This window comes from Podarcis melisellensis (assembly GCF_964234715.1).
Source record: "Podarcis melisellensis genome assembly, chromosome: 8".
NCBI lineage: Eukaryota > Metazoa > Chordata > Lepidosauria > Squamata > Lacertidae > Podarcis > Podarcis melisellensis.
The window spans coordinates 40,124,151-40,139,320 of NC_138540.1; the positions used below are offsets into that span (position 1 = coordinate 40,124,151).

The 15,170-nt window shown below is 46.5% G+C and overlaps 1 protein-coding gene and 1 long non-coding RNA gene across 2 annotated transcripts in view; one reads left to right on the plus strand and one right to left on the minus strand.

Moving 5' to 3' along the window:
• Positions 1 to 320: 320 nt before the first annotated feature.
• Positions 321 to 10,339, minus strand: FOXF1 (forkhead box F1). The gene is made up of 2 exons (XM_081922643.1): positions 8,739 to 10,339; positions 321 to 1,934 (listed from the first exon to the last, which is right to left on the minus strand). Exons 1-2 carry the CDS (start codon positions 9,808 to 9,810, stop codon positions 1,777 to 1,779), a joined length of 1,230 nt encoding a protein of 409 aa, XP_081778769.1. The 5' UTR covers positions 9,811 to 10,339; the 3' UTR covers positions 321 to 1,776.
• Positions 10,340 to 11,904: 1,565 nt separating this feature from the next.
• Positions 11,905 to 15,170, plus strand: part of LOC309377164 — a 28,697-nt gene continuing 25,431 nt past the window's right edge. Inside the window, exon 1 of the long non-coding RNA XR_014171452.1 lies at positions 11,905 to 12,248. This is a non-coding gene — a long non-coding RNA (uncharacterized lncRNA). The remainder of the gene's footprint in view (positions 12,249 to 15,170) is intronic.

Genomic DNA, 15,170 nt, shown 5'->3' on the forward strand with positions numbered 1-15,170 from the left:
TCTGCACATGCTTTCTTGATCTGAAACAATCCAGTCCAGAATTTTCCCATTTGTATCTACCCTAAAAGCAAACTCCCCACGCTGGAGCCTGGCACAATCATTCTGAGAATAGAAAGGTAAAAGGGTAATTTTTTTCTCGCTGTCCTCCCTACACACAGAGATCCAAATGTACAGCTGGGATTTTGGTGCCCCTCAATGACAAGAAACACCCTAAGATGGGGACCTAATCTTCTCTGAGTTTTATTCTCAGTATGCCACTACACAGATGTCTATGCCACACGATGATTTATTTACTGGTTATACAATTTGTGAAGGCTGTGTATGAATACCATACATTTTTTTTATTTGCATTCCATTTTTTTTTTAAAAGGACAAACGTACACAAAAGCAGGGGGTCTAAAACCCCTTCCACTGTCATTACACTTTTATACAGTGCAGAATGAAACTTAAAATAGGTGTGCCACCGAACTGTACAGTCAGGCAAAAGGGGGTAGGGGGAGGAAATGACAAAAGCGTCCTTCATATTTATATTTATATATATATAATATATAATTATATATAAAACATAGAGAAAATTGCTTTGCCATGCTGCTGCTTTTGACATTTACGATGGTTATTTCACACAGTCCCTACGGCAAATATTGCCAACACATTAACCACTTTAATACTGATTGACCAAGGCTGCTGTTGTGTTTTATTAAAATGTTGAATAAATAAAAGCGTGAGCCTTGTTTATCGTTTCCATTTTTAACCTTTATTTCTCAAAGTGCTTTTTCTTTGTAATTTGGTACTTTACTATTTAAAATAGGGTTGGGTATGGTCAAAAAGAAGTGGGGGGGGGGTTTCTACAGGATCGTGTGATTGAGCACCCAGCCCAACATCCTCAGTTCTACTGTTGCATTTTCTGTGTCTTTGTGTATGTGTGTGATCCTGCTTTTCAAATCCCCATCAACACCTGAAGGTAGAGAAGGCTTTGGAAACTCAACGCACAATTACGATCTAGGAAAGAAGATATGGGAAGAGCACCATCTCAGCACTGACTCAGATGTCTGGAGAGTCTGCCATTGCCCTGAATCAGAGGTCAAATATACAATGAGCCATATGTATATTTCATGCTCAGTCCCTAAAATATAAGAAGAGAGGTTACAACTGGAAGCCAATTCTGGTTGCTGAATGAAGGACCCAGTGATGGACACCACATGAAAATGACTGTCGTTCACCATCGCAGTCTGCATTATTTGTGCTGCTTTCCTTTGTACAGCAGATCCCTGACCCTCAAATTTTAGAATCCATTTCCATTAATGATCATTTAAAAGTGTGGAGAAATTGGGGGTAGGATATGTTTTTAAAAAGCAGAGTTCATTTGAATCCTATTCCTTTTTTTTTTAAGCGGGAGTGGGGAGGAAACCACACAGACTGAAAAGTGGAATTTGGATTTTTTACCAGATCACTGTTCTGAATGTACTGAGACCCAAGATGAAAGGACAATTGAGTACTTAGTGTTTTGGCATTGTGCTTCACCTTCCCCTACAAAAAAAAAGCACACACAACGCATCTTTGCTCCTCTTCAAGGCTTCCTTGAGAACAGCATGTTCCTCTCTGTAGATGTTTTGAATATTCATATACCTCATGAGCAACTATCAGTCTAGCTTCTGGGGAGGTTCTTTGGCTCCTAAAGGGGCTTGTAGAAGGAAGTTCCACAGTTCTATACAGTTTTCACTTGGATCTTTGGGGATTGGCTGCCCCTCCAAGAAAGCTCACTCCCCAGCCCTACTGTCACATCACGCAAGGTTTGATGTCTTGGTATGTAACTTGCTGATGGTAGTAAGAGCCGCTACCTCCTGAATGCATGGAAGATGACGCCATGGCGTTGATGGAGAACACAAATTCTTTCCGGTCACACATGCTTGGAGATTGAGAATGGTACCGGATTCCTGAAAGAAAAGCAGAGAGCAGATTTAAGTGACTGGGAAGAAGACACAACACAGAGAGGAGGGGGGAAATATGTCACCCTGGAGATATGAAACTGAAGAATTAGAACCTAGATTATGCTTTGCTTCAGCATGAATAGAAACTGTGGTCTGTCTCCAGACCTACTCAGAGGAAACCCACTGGAATTCATTAAGAGGATAGGTCCATTCAGGTCAAAGGCTCTACTCTGAGTAGAACTTAGTTGGTGACATCCCGGTGGTCTTGCGTTCCACTACAGGTGTCAATCAACAAAGCTTGAGTGACTATGTTGATAGCAAGTTCATTCCTTTAGGGTTATTCTGCATGCATGTTAAGCTTTAAGGGTTACCCCTGTTGGTCGATTACAGCATTGGTTTTTACAGTAGGAACAGAAGTTACCCAAGCCATTTTACTGCCTGTGGCAAAGGACAAGACCATGGGTAGGCAAACTAAGGCCCAGGGGCCAGATCCGGCCCAATCACCTTCTAAATCTGGCCTGCGGACGGTCTGGGCATCAGCATGTTTTTACATGAGTAGAATGTGTCCTTTTATTTAAAATGCATCTCTGGGTTATTTATGAGTCATAGGAATTCGTTCATCCCCCCCCCCCAAAAAAAAATAGTCCTGCCCCCTCAAGGTCTGAGGGACAGTGGACCGGCCCCCTGCTGAAAAAGTTTGCTGACCCCTGGACAAGACTGTGCATTCGCCATGCTGTGCACAAAATCTGACTAGGCTGGTGGTTGAATCCTACCTCAGCACTGGCGATGGAGCAGAGTCCTCCTCTGCACCCTAGCTCCGTACGTTAGCTTAGAGGCTCCAGGGCAGACCATGTGGCACACATATCCTAGCCACTTTCCGCCCCCCAGAATTTGCTGCTGAGACTTTTTCTCTTTAGTCAAGAAAGCAGAGGCAGCTGCTTACCGGTAATTCTGCCTCATTGAAGGAATACATAAGGAACACAGGAAGCCTTCTTCTACTGAGTCAGACCATTGGTTCATCTTGCTCAGTACTGTCAACACTATCTGGCAGTGGCAGTGGTTTTGGGCAGGAGACTCTCAGCCCTACCTGGAAATGCTGGACACTGAAGCTGGGAGCATCTGTATGTGAGCCCGATGATCCATCACTGAGATGTGTGTGGCCCTTTCCCTGATGTAAGATGCCCAAAGAAGTCCAGCTCTGAGGCAGAGTAGCTGCCTCACATAGATCATGTCTGAGGTTCAGTTTTTTACATTTCCAACACAAAAGGGACATTATGTAAGAAAAATGGGATAGAATTCTCTTTTCTTTCTTTCTTTCTTTCTTTCTTTCTTTCTTTCTTTCTTTCTTTCTTTCTTTCTTTCTTTCTTTGTCTTTCCTCTTTTTCTTTTCTTTTTCTGCTTTCCTCCCTTTTTCCTTTTCCCCTTCTTTCCTCCCTTTTTCCTTTTCAGAACAGATTTTAGAGGCATTTCTTTTACTCCAGTGTACTATAAAAGGATACTTTGTATTGGATATGAACTTTTGTATACCTTTGGGCAAGGATCTATATTAACAGGAGACTGGAGAGCTACTACCAAGTATGATCAAGGATAATAAATGGGTAACAGAAGCTGTGCAACTTGCTATCCTCCACATACTGGGACTTACCGGGTACTTCACAGCCTCTATGTTGTGTTTTAGTTGCAAGCAGGGAGCAAAACCTGAAGATTTACTGAGCTTTCATTAGGCTGAAATTAGCTTGGGGGGGAGAAGCAGAGTGGGGAGAGGATGACGACTTCAGTAGGCCTGAGCTACGTAAGCCAGTGGTCTGACTCAGTAGAAGGGCAGATTCCAATGTGGCTGAGTTCCACTTCTGGCATGCGCGGGTGGAATTTTTGAACACATCTCCCCTTCATCCCTTGAACAGTAGAACCTCAAGCCATATCACAAACTGCTTCTGAAACTCTGTAGTAGTAGTTACAGCAACCTGCAACGGCAACCTGCCATACAGAAGCCAAGGGTGCTTCTCTTGGAGAAACACAATTCCACAGACTTACTGCTTGTCTACAGCTGGTTACACAATTCAAGTCTGGAGCCTCACCTTCTTCCACCTCAGTTTATGGTGACAATAGTCACCAGTCCACAAGATCTCCCCCTGGGAGGGGCTTCATCAACCCCTTGGAATCTGTTAGACCCAGCTAGGTGATGTTATGGACTCTGAACTCTGCTGTTCTTAATCAGAGGAAATTCCCACTTGATTGGAATGGGAATTTTGCCCATTCGCAAATAGCAGGATGGGATGGGACAGTCTGTTTCCTGGCTGGCCAAGGAAGGAGGACTGAGGGTTGGGCTTTTTTTTTCTTTTTGGTGCTTGTGTGTATAGATTTGGCTTTCTTGATAAAGCTGGAGGACTTGCTTTCATTCAAGCCAGAGGAAAAACAAGCCCTGGCTTTTAATTATTTCTAGGGTTAAATTACTACTGTACTCCAATGAAGACTTGCAATGAACATAAACAAAACCTATCAGGTTTTGGACCACAATCAGACATTTTATTAAAAGCAGATATTAACCTTGCTCCTTCTTCTGAAAAGGAATATACCTTTCTTCTACCCACCCATTCCTTTGCATAGCTGGTGATACAGGATCAGGGCAGGCCTTTGCAGTAACTTGTGGGGGGAATTATCTGTGGATCCACATCTGCTGATAGTATTTAAATATACTTATTTCATTGTAAAATCTAATCAGTCTGGAACATTGGTTCCTAATTAACAAATTTCATAGAACACTTCCTCACACAGTAACTGGATTACTCATATTTAGCGGTTAACAACTTGCAATGGATAGAATTAGCATTCCTCTCCCTTTCAGAATTGTAAACCCTTTCCGTTTTTAAAATAACAACCCTATCTCTACCCATCTATAGAGCAGTTACACCATATACAGACTGCACAATGGACTTATTTAAGTGATTTTTTAAAAAACACTTTTGCGCCTATATGACAATAGAATAATTTCTTAATTAATTGGTTGTCCTTTTCATGGTGATTTAACCAAGTAAAGAACTGACAAAAATTATTATAATTAGTAGTAGTAGTAGTAGTCATTTGCCTTTTTTAAATGTTGTTTTTTTGCATGCCTTTTGTGGCCATCCCCTCCCCCTCCCCCATTTAAAAAGTGATTATTTGGTTTCCAAACTCATGTAGCAGAAGTCAGAATGATACCCAGGATTTATAACTCCCTCATTTGTCCAGAATGTATTTTTTAAAAAATAAAATGCTCCTTGTCCCCTTTATGTTGCTAAAAAAAAAACAAGCAGGTTAAAGAAACAGTAGGAGACCTCAGTTTTTATATTTCGAAGGTGAGGTGATTGCTATTTTTTAAAAAAAGTAAACCCCCCACCCTTAGGCTGTAAAAAATAAGCTTGAATTTCCTCCCAACTTTCCATAATTTTTCTCTGTTCATCTCCATTATTTCCCAAGCGCCTTTTTGCTCCCCTCTATTGCTACTAGTTGTCCTTAACTCTACCTGATGCCCCGGACCAAACAGAGGTGAGAAGACCTGTCGGGTCAGTAGACCGCTCCATTTGAAGCAAGGAGGAGCGGCTGGAGTCGGAGTCAGAACCAGGGAGTCAGAAGACGGTGGCTCGCCGTGATAACGCCTCCCTATCTGATTGCCCAGCTGCTAAAACTAGAGGGGAGCTGTTAAAATACAAAGGATCCTACCCCCAACCGTAAAAAAAAATTCTCTCTTCTAACAGAAGCAACACCACAGGACCCCACCCGCAAAAAGGCCACAGGGAGGAGGAATTCTTTAAAAGTCTTTGGACTCTGCGCTTTCGCTAGCCGCGGCCTTTCGGCGCATCGGGCTAATTCTTCTTCCGAGCACAACCCTTCCACGTTTGTTTCGGCTATTTTATTTTTTAGGTCTCTGAATGCTTGCAAGCTTTTCTTTACACCTCCCCCCCACAAAAAAACCCCACCAACTTTTGTCTGCTGAAAATACATTTTCCCTCTTCTTCCTCTACGAACTGGAAAAAGAAAATCAAACTAACGCTTGTCTTCTCGCCTCTTAACACCCCTTATCTTTCCTCTCCAGTGACCAACAGAGACCTTGTCAATTTCCCCTTGCTGGGCTGGTCAGTTTCAAACCATTATTCCCTCCTCTTAGTATGATCCCTCATCATCCCAATGCTATTAAGACTTATTGGGTGAGTGGGGGGGGGTCTCCCCATCCCAATCACCATTTTCATGTTTTTTGCAAAATCGAAACTAATCACGCAGGTCCCTTTTTCTCTTACGGCCTCCGCTGCAAAGATGTCTCGCCCTCCTGGAACGCGAAAGAATCCGGCCAAGGTAAGCAATGTCGAGAATGCAGAGGGGCTGTTCGGAGCGGGGAGGGGGGTAATTTGGAGAGCAGACAGCGGGGTGGGGGAATAAAATAATAATAAACAAAACCGCCCTAACAAAGCTGGTTGAGGCAAAGAAAGATGTTTTGTCTACAAAGGAGAGTTCAAAAGGGCAACTGAAATTAGGCAGTCAGTAAAATACTGGCACAGGATTGACTCCTTTGCAGAGATCAGCTCTGGGAAAGAACGTTTGGGGAGCAATTTTAAGTAGAAGATTGTATAAAGAGAATCAAGAGGTGGAATATATTGGATGGTGATGATGGTTGTTGTTGTTATTATTATCATCATCATCATTTTTGGAAATCTGTGTCGTTTCATTGGGAGAAATTGACAGCGCAGTCCTATGTGCATCTTTCCAGGTAAGTGCGTGTAGGAATGCAGCTTTAAGTTCACACTTTGATCACTGGGATATTTTTAAGGGCTTGGTTTTGGCTTCTGCTAGACTAAAATTACTCCTTGTCACCACTGCTGTCGTTAATTGCTACAGTGGCACTCTGTTCGGTTTTGACTTGATGAGACCGGTCAGTATTAGAAGTGCTAATTAAATAGGATTACTATTAATAATTACTAAAGTCGTTGTTGCCTCAAAAGGAGGTGGTGGTGCTAAACCGGGTTAATCAATTGTTGGGGAGAAAAAACAAAACAAGTAGTAACAAGAGTTCTATAGCGTCTTAAAGGTTAACCAATTTTGTCCTCCATAAGCTTTCTGGGCTGCATCCCACGTCGCCAGATAGCTGCCACAATAAATAGTAATATTTCAGGTGCCACAGGACTCAGTATCGTTCCTGGTGTTTAATAATAATAATAATAACGGGGACGACAAGGAAATTAATTATACCATCATTTTTTAACTTCAGGACAATATTTTCGTATATGCGGTTAAGGCAATTGGCATTAAGATATATTGACACAACTTACTTACTGATGTTAATGCAACTATGAACAGGTTTTCTTTCAGCCACGTTTGAGGTAGGGACTATACTGGGATTAATTCTCTGAGGCCCCAGAAAATAAAACCGAACCTCAACCATATTTCACAAATCACGCTGTTTCTTGTTTTGAAATATGCTCTTTTCTATGAAGTAAAACCGGGTCGTGTTTATTAGGTAACCGCAGCGAGGAAATAAAAGTGACGCAATGACAAATCTGTGACGCCCCGTACAATTCCAGGGTTTGCGCACATATATTAACCGAAGCGTAGGTAGGTATTGCTGCAACTGTATTTAGACTACACTCCTACTAAAATCTATGGGAATTTCCCTATTTATTCCATAACTGGATCCCTAAAACGCGTTACATCTGTATGGCACCATATAAGAGCATTTTTTTTACTCAATCTGCAATGTGTCTTTAATGGATTTCACTGGCATCAAACCATCCATATATAATAGTTTCTAAGCTTCTACATATACAATCATTGATAAGGCCCATGGAATATTATCCGTAATGTTATTCGGAATAGTATCAATAGGGCCGAAGCAGATTTAATTATTCCTAACGCACCTACTTAATGGGTAGCCTTAGATTTCCCTTAGAGAACGGGGGGCGCGCGAAGGTGGAGTGGATAGGAGGGAAACCTCATCAATCCCACAAACTTCAAGTCAACTGACTAAACGGAGACAAAAAATATAAAAAGGCTCCCACAATATTTATGTACATTGCTTCAAAATACATCATCTTCTCGCATTCTTGAGAACACCGGATCTGTATTTATGGGTGCGATTTTCAGAGGGCTAAAAAACTTTTGGAGCTGCCCTCTCCCACAATACCCTCTGATCTCACATAAATCTCACGCGCACCCTTACTTCACTTTGGAACAACCTCTACAGCTCCTAAAGCGTATCTTTCCCCTCACAGCAGAGGGACTGACTTCTGATGTCCCTGATCCGCTTGGGTTCATCCCGTCACCTGGATAACTTATCACCTAACCATACAGTCAGGATTTCCCCACATTTTCAAAGCGTACCAGCATTCGTTTAATAGGAAATGGGGCCGAATTGTTTCCAGGCTTATTCCGGGGGGGGTATTTTTGGTCAGGTGTCACATATTTTAGCCTACATAAAAGTGAACACGGAACTTGTTTGTTACGGATCCTTAAGAAACCTATTGTTCCGTTGCTTGTAACTGGGTGCTCAGAGGTGGGTTCCCAGGCACCCATTATACATTTGAGATTTCCTCTGGGTTTGCAGCGCTGGCCGCCTGCCCTTCTCTCTTTAGCTTTACAGCTCCTGGCTTCGGCTGTTCCCATAACCCCGAACAAAACCTTTAGCCTCTGGTTCTGCGCTAAGCGCTCCCCAAATTCTGGGCATGTTTCCTTCCCTGTTCCAGTTTACGCGCGGCCTGATCGCCGCTCTCTCTCGCGATCTCCAGCCCCCCCCCGCGCCCCCGGCGCTCAGGGACGCCCATCCCCACACCAGCCCGGCCTTACCTTGTAGTTCTGCCGTGTTGTGACTGTTTTGGTGCAAGTAAGGTTGCTCCAGGGAGTGCGTGGACAAGCCCGACGAGAGCGGGTTCCCTGCCGGATTGCAAGGCGACAGAGGCTGCTGTTTGATGTAGGAAGCTCCGCTGTTCAAACCCGGCGCTGCGGAGGGGGCCCAAGCGGACGGCGCCGTGCTGGAATAGACGGAGTGGGGCTCCATCACGCCACCTCCGGGGAGCAGGGGCGAGGCGGGCACCGAGCCGTCGTGGTGACCGTAGTCCCCTCCGGCGGAGCCTCCTCCACCTCCACCTCCACAGCTCCCCATATAGGAATGGTGCGCTCCGTTGGAGGACAAGTGGGGTACGGAGTGGCCGGCCAGTCCCATGCCGTCGACGTTCATCATGCCCAGGGCGCCGCCGTCTAGGGGGAGGCTGTTGGGCGGGCAAGAGGGCCCCTGGAAGCCGTAGCTGTCCGGGAGGTGGTTGAAATTCAAGTTCATCATGCTGTACATGGGCTTGAGGGCCTGGCATTTCCGCCTGAAGCCGCGGGGCCTCCGTCGGAAGGAGCCTTCTTCGAACATGAACTCGCTGGCCGGGTCGATGGTCCAGTAGTGGCCCTTGCCCGGCCGGCCCAGCCCTTTGGGCAGCTTAATGAAGCATTCGTTGAGCGAGAGGTTGTGGCGCACCGAGTTCTTCCAGCCCTGGTACGAGCCGCGGAAGAACGGGAAGCGGCTCTGCAGGAACTGGTAGATCTCGCTCAAAGTCAGGCGCTTGGATGGCGAGCTCTGGATGGCCATGACAATCAAGGCGATGTAGGAGTAAGGCGGCTTCTCCGGCCGTCGGATGCCCGCGTTGGACTTCTTCGCTTTGGTGCCGCCGCTGCCTCCTCCTCCGCTGCCGCCTCCGCCGCTGCTGCTACTGCTGGGGGTCGAGGAGGTGGTGGACGACGCCGATTCCATGACTGTTCCCAGCTGCTGCTGCTGCTGCGCCTTGTCGGAGGCTGTCGACATCGGAAAAGCCTCGGCCTCGGCAGGAGGAGGAGGGGGTCGAGAGGAAGGAGCGCGCAGCAGTCCTGCGGTCATCGACGGCTCCCGTTCGCCGCCCCCTCCCTAAAGGACTGGCTCCTGGGCGGAACAGGGAGGGGGTCTGAGCTCCCCCGTCCCGCTCCCAGGTCTTTCTCTCTCCTGCGCCCTTGCTTTTCCTCCAGAGAGTTGCGTAAAAGCGCTGCGAGCCGGAATGCAGAAGAAACGGAGCCGATCCCAGTCGCCTTCTCTTTCAGTCCAAGCTAAGCTGCGGGCTCCTGTCCCTGACTAACAGGGAGTGGAGGTGGGGAGACAGAGCCAAGGCCGTGGGAGAGGGGAGACGAGGGGACAGCTGTCCGCTGGACCCTCGGACGCGAAGCAAAGCCTCCTCTACCTGGAAAAGGCGCGTCTCCAAACCCGCCGCCACCCGCCCCTCTTCCGCACGATCCAAGCCAGCAGAGAGGCTGTGTCCGAGCCTTCTGCTCCTAATCCGGCGTTCCAAGCGGGAAAAGACTTCCTCCTCCTCCTTCTCTTTTCCCTCCTCCTCTTCGCCCTTCCCCCTTCCCCCGTTTCTCAGGCTTCGCGGGAGGCGCGGGCTTTCTCCCCCCACCCTCCCCACCCCCTGCCTGACCAGCGTTTCCTCCCAGCTCTCCCCCACCCGCCACCCCACCCGGCCTCCCAGGCTTCTGCCAGCGAGGAGTTGCCGCTGCTGCTACTGCTGCTGCTGCTTCTCAGCCCGGTGAGTCGCGGGTTCTGCCCCCAACCGGAGCGGTTGCCTTTAACTTTTATCTCAAGTCAGCGGGCGCCTGGCGGCTCTTGACAGCACGACGTAAGAGGCAGGAGGAGTCCCCGCCTCCCCTTCCCTCCCCGGCCCGCCAGGCAAGTTGCTCCCCCTCCCTCCCTCCTCCTCCCCTCCTTCTTCCTAGTCTCTTTTCCGCGTCTTAGCTCAACATTGGTGGGCGCTGTAAGGGGCTTCGCTCCAACCAAACGGAGGGATTCAATGCTGCCACCATCACCCCTCTGCCGATCCCACCTTGTCCTGATGCAGAAGAAGGATCTCTCCCCCCCCCCCAATTTCTAGGCTCCACCCGAACCCGTATAATTCCTTCACACGCACACACGTGTTCACCACCTCCTCACTGGAGGACAGGGGGTTTTAATTGACCCTATGGGTTCACCCCTTCCTCATCACCCCAAACCCTAAATCTATGGTGTGAATATATTCGGAGTACTCTGTTGTGGGCATGCCGGTGTGGGTATTTAGGAGGGGATCCTAAATCCATTTACTTTACTTCGTTTGTGTGTGTGTGTATTTTAGGCCGGGATCCTTAGGCCGTCCCTCCTTTGGGAACGATCGGCGGGACTTACTCCCGAGGTGTAAACCAGACTCGGGTCCGTCCACCTAAGTAGTCCTGAGCGCACGGAATGAATGGAGCGCGTTGTGTTTAAATCGACGGGTACTACTTGGGTTTGAAGACTATCTGGGCGTTCCGTACATGATTCTGGATTAACTAGCTGCTAAATCGCTTCCCAAACTCTATTTCTCTGACACCCACATATAAACATCCCAACGATCCTCCGCTCTTTTTGGTTTCAACTGCTCTTACTTCTTCGTCCAAAGAAAATCTTTCTCTGTGTCCAGAGACTACTTTCTGCTTGTCCATTTCCAAACGTGTTGAAAGGCCACTTAGATCCTAACCTTCCGCTATTTTCACACACCCTCCCCTGCCTCATTTCTTTGCTACGCAAAACCAGTTGGTAATACTCGCGAGGAAGCGATTTCCCTGTGGCCTTGTTTTGCGGACAAAAAAAAGAGAAAGAAATTAAGAAGTCTGTGCGCGCGCGCAGAGGAATAAACACAAACATCCCTCCCTAACAGCGAGACGTTTGCTAGAAATTGACCAGTTAATTGAACGCATTAAAAAAAGGGACCAGCAGTTTTGTTTATACACAAATGAGACACACCAAAAATTAAAGTGATTCCCGGATCTCCCCTGCCACCAAGGGGATCTCTCTTGAAAGGCGGTAAGTTTGGAACTCACCCACTTTTAAAAATCAAGTTTCTGATTTCTTTGCGAGATAGACGCAGACAAGGGGCAGGATGTTTATATAGTGCAACGTAAACAAGTTCCCGGGCCTTTTTTAATAAAATGAAAACGTCCGGAGTTTCTTCCAGTGGCCCACAGCTTATATTGCTGATTGTTTAGGGCTTTTCTTCCACCCACCCCATACATTCCCATCCCAAATATTTTCTTCTGTAAAAAAAACAAAACAAAAACCGTACTGGACGCGTTGGTTATTACTTGATTCTATAGATTCTCAAAGACACTCGCAGAAAACGTGCTTCCTAAAAGCGTCCCCAAAAAACATTCCCAACCCACATTTAGAGAAGGGTGGGTGTCCACCGTCCCCTCCCTATCATTTTTTTTTTACTATCTTTTTTAAACTCTCCGGAGAATCTTTTCATCCGCTTCCCAGCCTGCCACTCACTCATCAAGGTAAGTCACTTCCAGATTTTGTCACCCTCTTTTCCAGGCGCGCGTGGTAAATTTAGCGCAATTAAGCTGTTAAAGGGGTCTAAGTGTGGGTGAGATTGGAGGTGAGGGGGGGCAGTTTAGCTTTCGCACTTAATCGCTGGAGTGGGGTGATGTGTGGAGAGAGGGGGGGAACAGATCTGCTATTTCTTTATTGAAAAGATGGTGAGGGCCTAGAGAAGCATTTGTTGTTTCAAAGCATTATTTAAAATACACTTATAATGCTCCTTATGGAGAGAGAATTCCTGGCTGGTGGCGGGGCACGCACCCCATTCACTTCCCTCTGTTACCCCGTTTCCTTTTAAAATGCTTTTTTTTAAAAAAATATTGTTGTCCCTTTTTCAAAAGAAAACTTGAGATCCCAATCTAAGATCCTTCTGGGAAGGGCGAATTGCAAGCAGACGTTAGCAGCCTATGGGGCGCCTCACACATCTGTGAGACCCAAGGAGAGCAATTTCACTTCAGAAACAGTTTCTATCCTGTTTTCACTCCCTGATAAAAGAAGACGTAGGGTGGCAAGCTTTGTGTGGTGTGAGAAGGAGAAGCTAAGAAAAAAATCCAGTCTTCGCAATTGCAACAGAAATGACTCCTGCCTGGAACACACAAGCGCGGATATCTCCAGATACAACGTGGGGGGTGGAAGGGAGAGGGAATGGTACATTTATGCCCCACCCAAGTCCCTTTGCAACTAGAAGACAGAACGTGATCACCAAAGTTCACCAGCAAATTTTCCTTTCGTAAACCTTATTGAAATGAATTGAGATGGTGGTGAAGGACAGTCAGTCTCATCAAAAGGGTGTGCTGGTTTAATGCTGCTTTCCTAAAGGCACTGACAACAGCTAGTGCGTCCCATCGAATTCCAGAGGTCTCTCGATAAAATGCTTTGGGGGTTTTAGGGTAGGGTTTAGGATAGGATGTGTTATAAAGAGGTGGATTATCGAGGGAGCCGATTTGCTAGGAAAGGGGTCGAGGAAAAATCGGTGCCCATGCTTGCCTGTCGACCGCATTATCCCAGAAACCAACGCAATGTGCAATACAATAAAATAGATTTTTTTAAAAAGAAAACCACACTGTAGAGATAAACTCAAAGGAGAAACACTGACTTCTTCTTGTCTGCAATGAGATCGCGCTGGCTCGAAGCCCCCCAGCAGCTTCTCCTCAGCTGCTTTGAGGATCCCCATGGCTAGGAGTGCGGTGCGCTTTTGCGCATTTATAGGGGGAAATGTTCGCACAGCGGTGAAAGGGGAAACGTTCGTGATTCAAATCAGGACGTTTATACAAAGCTGTCAAAACAGACATTTCCCCAGTTATCTTAAAAACCCCACAGACTGAACCTTGTTTGTTTGTTTGTTTGTTTGTTTGTTCGTTTGTTTAACCAGAGAAAGCCAAACTGCAGAGCAATCCTATGCAAGTTTACCTGGGAATAAACCCCGTTGAATACCGAGGCGGGGCCTTCAATAATAAGCAGGCACAGGTCTGCGCTGTTGGCACTGTACGCTTCTAGGGGCTGAGGCCTGCCGGCGTCTTTGCCTTATATTACATAAACGGAGGGCATGGAATTCACAGCAAAGCCAAACAGGACAATCATAACAATTAATTACTGTTTTAAAAACAGCATAGAATCCACCATGTGAAAACAGCCGACGTTGAACGTAGGGCCACGTTGAAAATCTATTTGGAAAGTTGGTCGTGACTAAGAAAAGCCCCCCTGATTTCTGTGGGAACTGACCTAAGTCCGGATTCAAATCTACAAACCCTTCCTTTTTGTAGCCTAGAGTTCCTTTCGCTCTTGCCCAGCAGACAAATCTCTGCTTTTATTCGCTTGGGCTATAATTAAAATTTCCTCTTCCATTCTTCCACCGGCTCAGCAACCGGCTGTGTTCCCTGTAATATCGCATTCCTAAATGCAGTCACTCGGTAGGGGGATCGGGACCTTGACTCCACCCGAACAATGAAGGCTTCTCTACCCTTTTACCCTGAAGGCAGTCCCCCCTCCCACGGCTTTTTCCGGGGTCAATGTGTTTAAAGGGCACAAGGAACTGAGCCGAAATAGTGCACGTGTGTGTGTGTGTGTAGTGCATATATATATAGTATATATATAATAGTGCATATAAAGAGAGATCTGTAGATATATATGCTTCCTCGTAACCGCAAGACGTCATTGTAAGAAGGAACTCCGCTTTCAGGTTGTCAGAGTGGAAATAATGGAGGGGACCCCAAATCTAGGCATATTTATTTGGCAGGGGCAACCCCCCCCCCCATAGAAAATCAACGGGGCTTACTCCGAAATTTAAAACAACAATGTTTATGGCCCAGTTTTAGGCCGCCTGCGATGCCATCTTTAATACGCTTCATTTAAAGGAAAAACACCCGCCTCGCCCACAAAAAAACACCTCATCCTTTTTTTTACAAACACGAGTGAGCACGATCCGACCACAGCTGAGCAACGGGAGAGTTCAAATGCGTTTTACAACTCTCTCCTCACTGAAACCATTGTAACGTCGACGTACTCCTCTTGTGCTGGGCCCTGTGTTGTTCTGAATGGAGAGGGAAATCTCTAGTCTTCTGGGACAGCAACCCCACCACCACCCTCCGCCAAACACACACACACACACACACACACACACACACAGTCCTTTATTTAGAAGTGGGTCCTATTGATCTAAGTGGAATATACTTCCAAGGAAGTATCCTTGGAATAATCACTCAAAGCCCCTTAAACTCCATCATCCAAGTTGGAAGTTGGCACCCTTTGTTTCAGTGCAATTTACTTCCAGGGAAGCGTGCTTATAATAACCATCCAGGACTTCAACACTTCAGGAGACACGAAGCCTCTCTCCAGGTGGCTGCAGGCTGCAAAGAGATAGCTCAATCTGTCACCCCAGA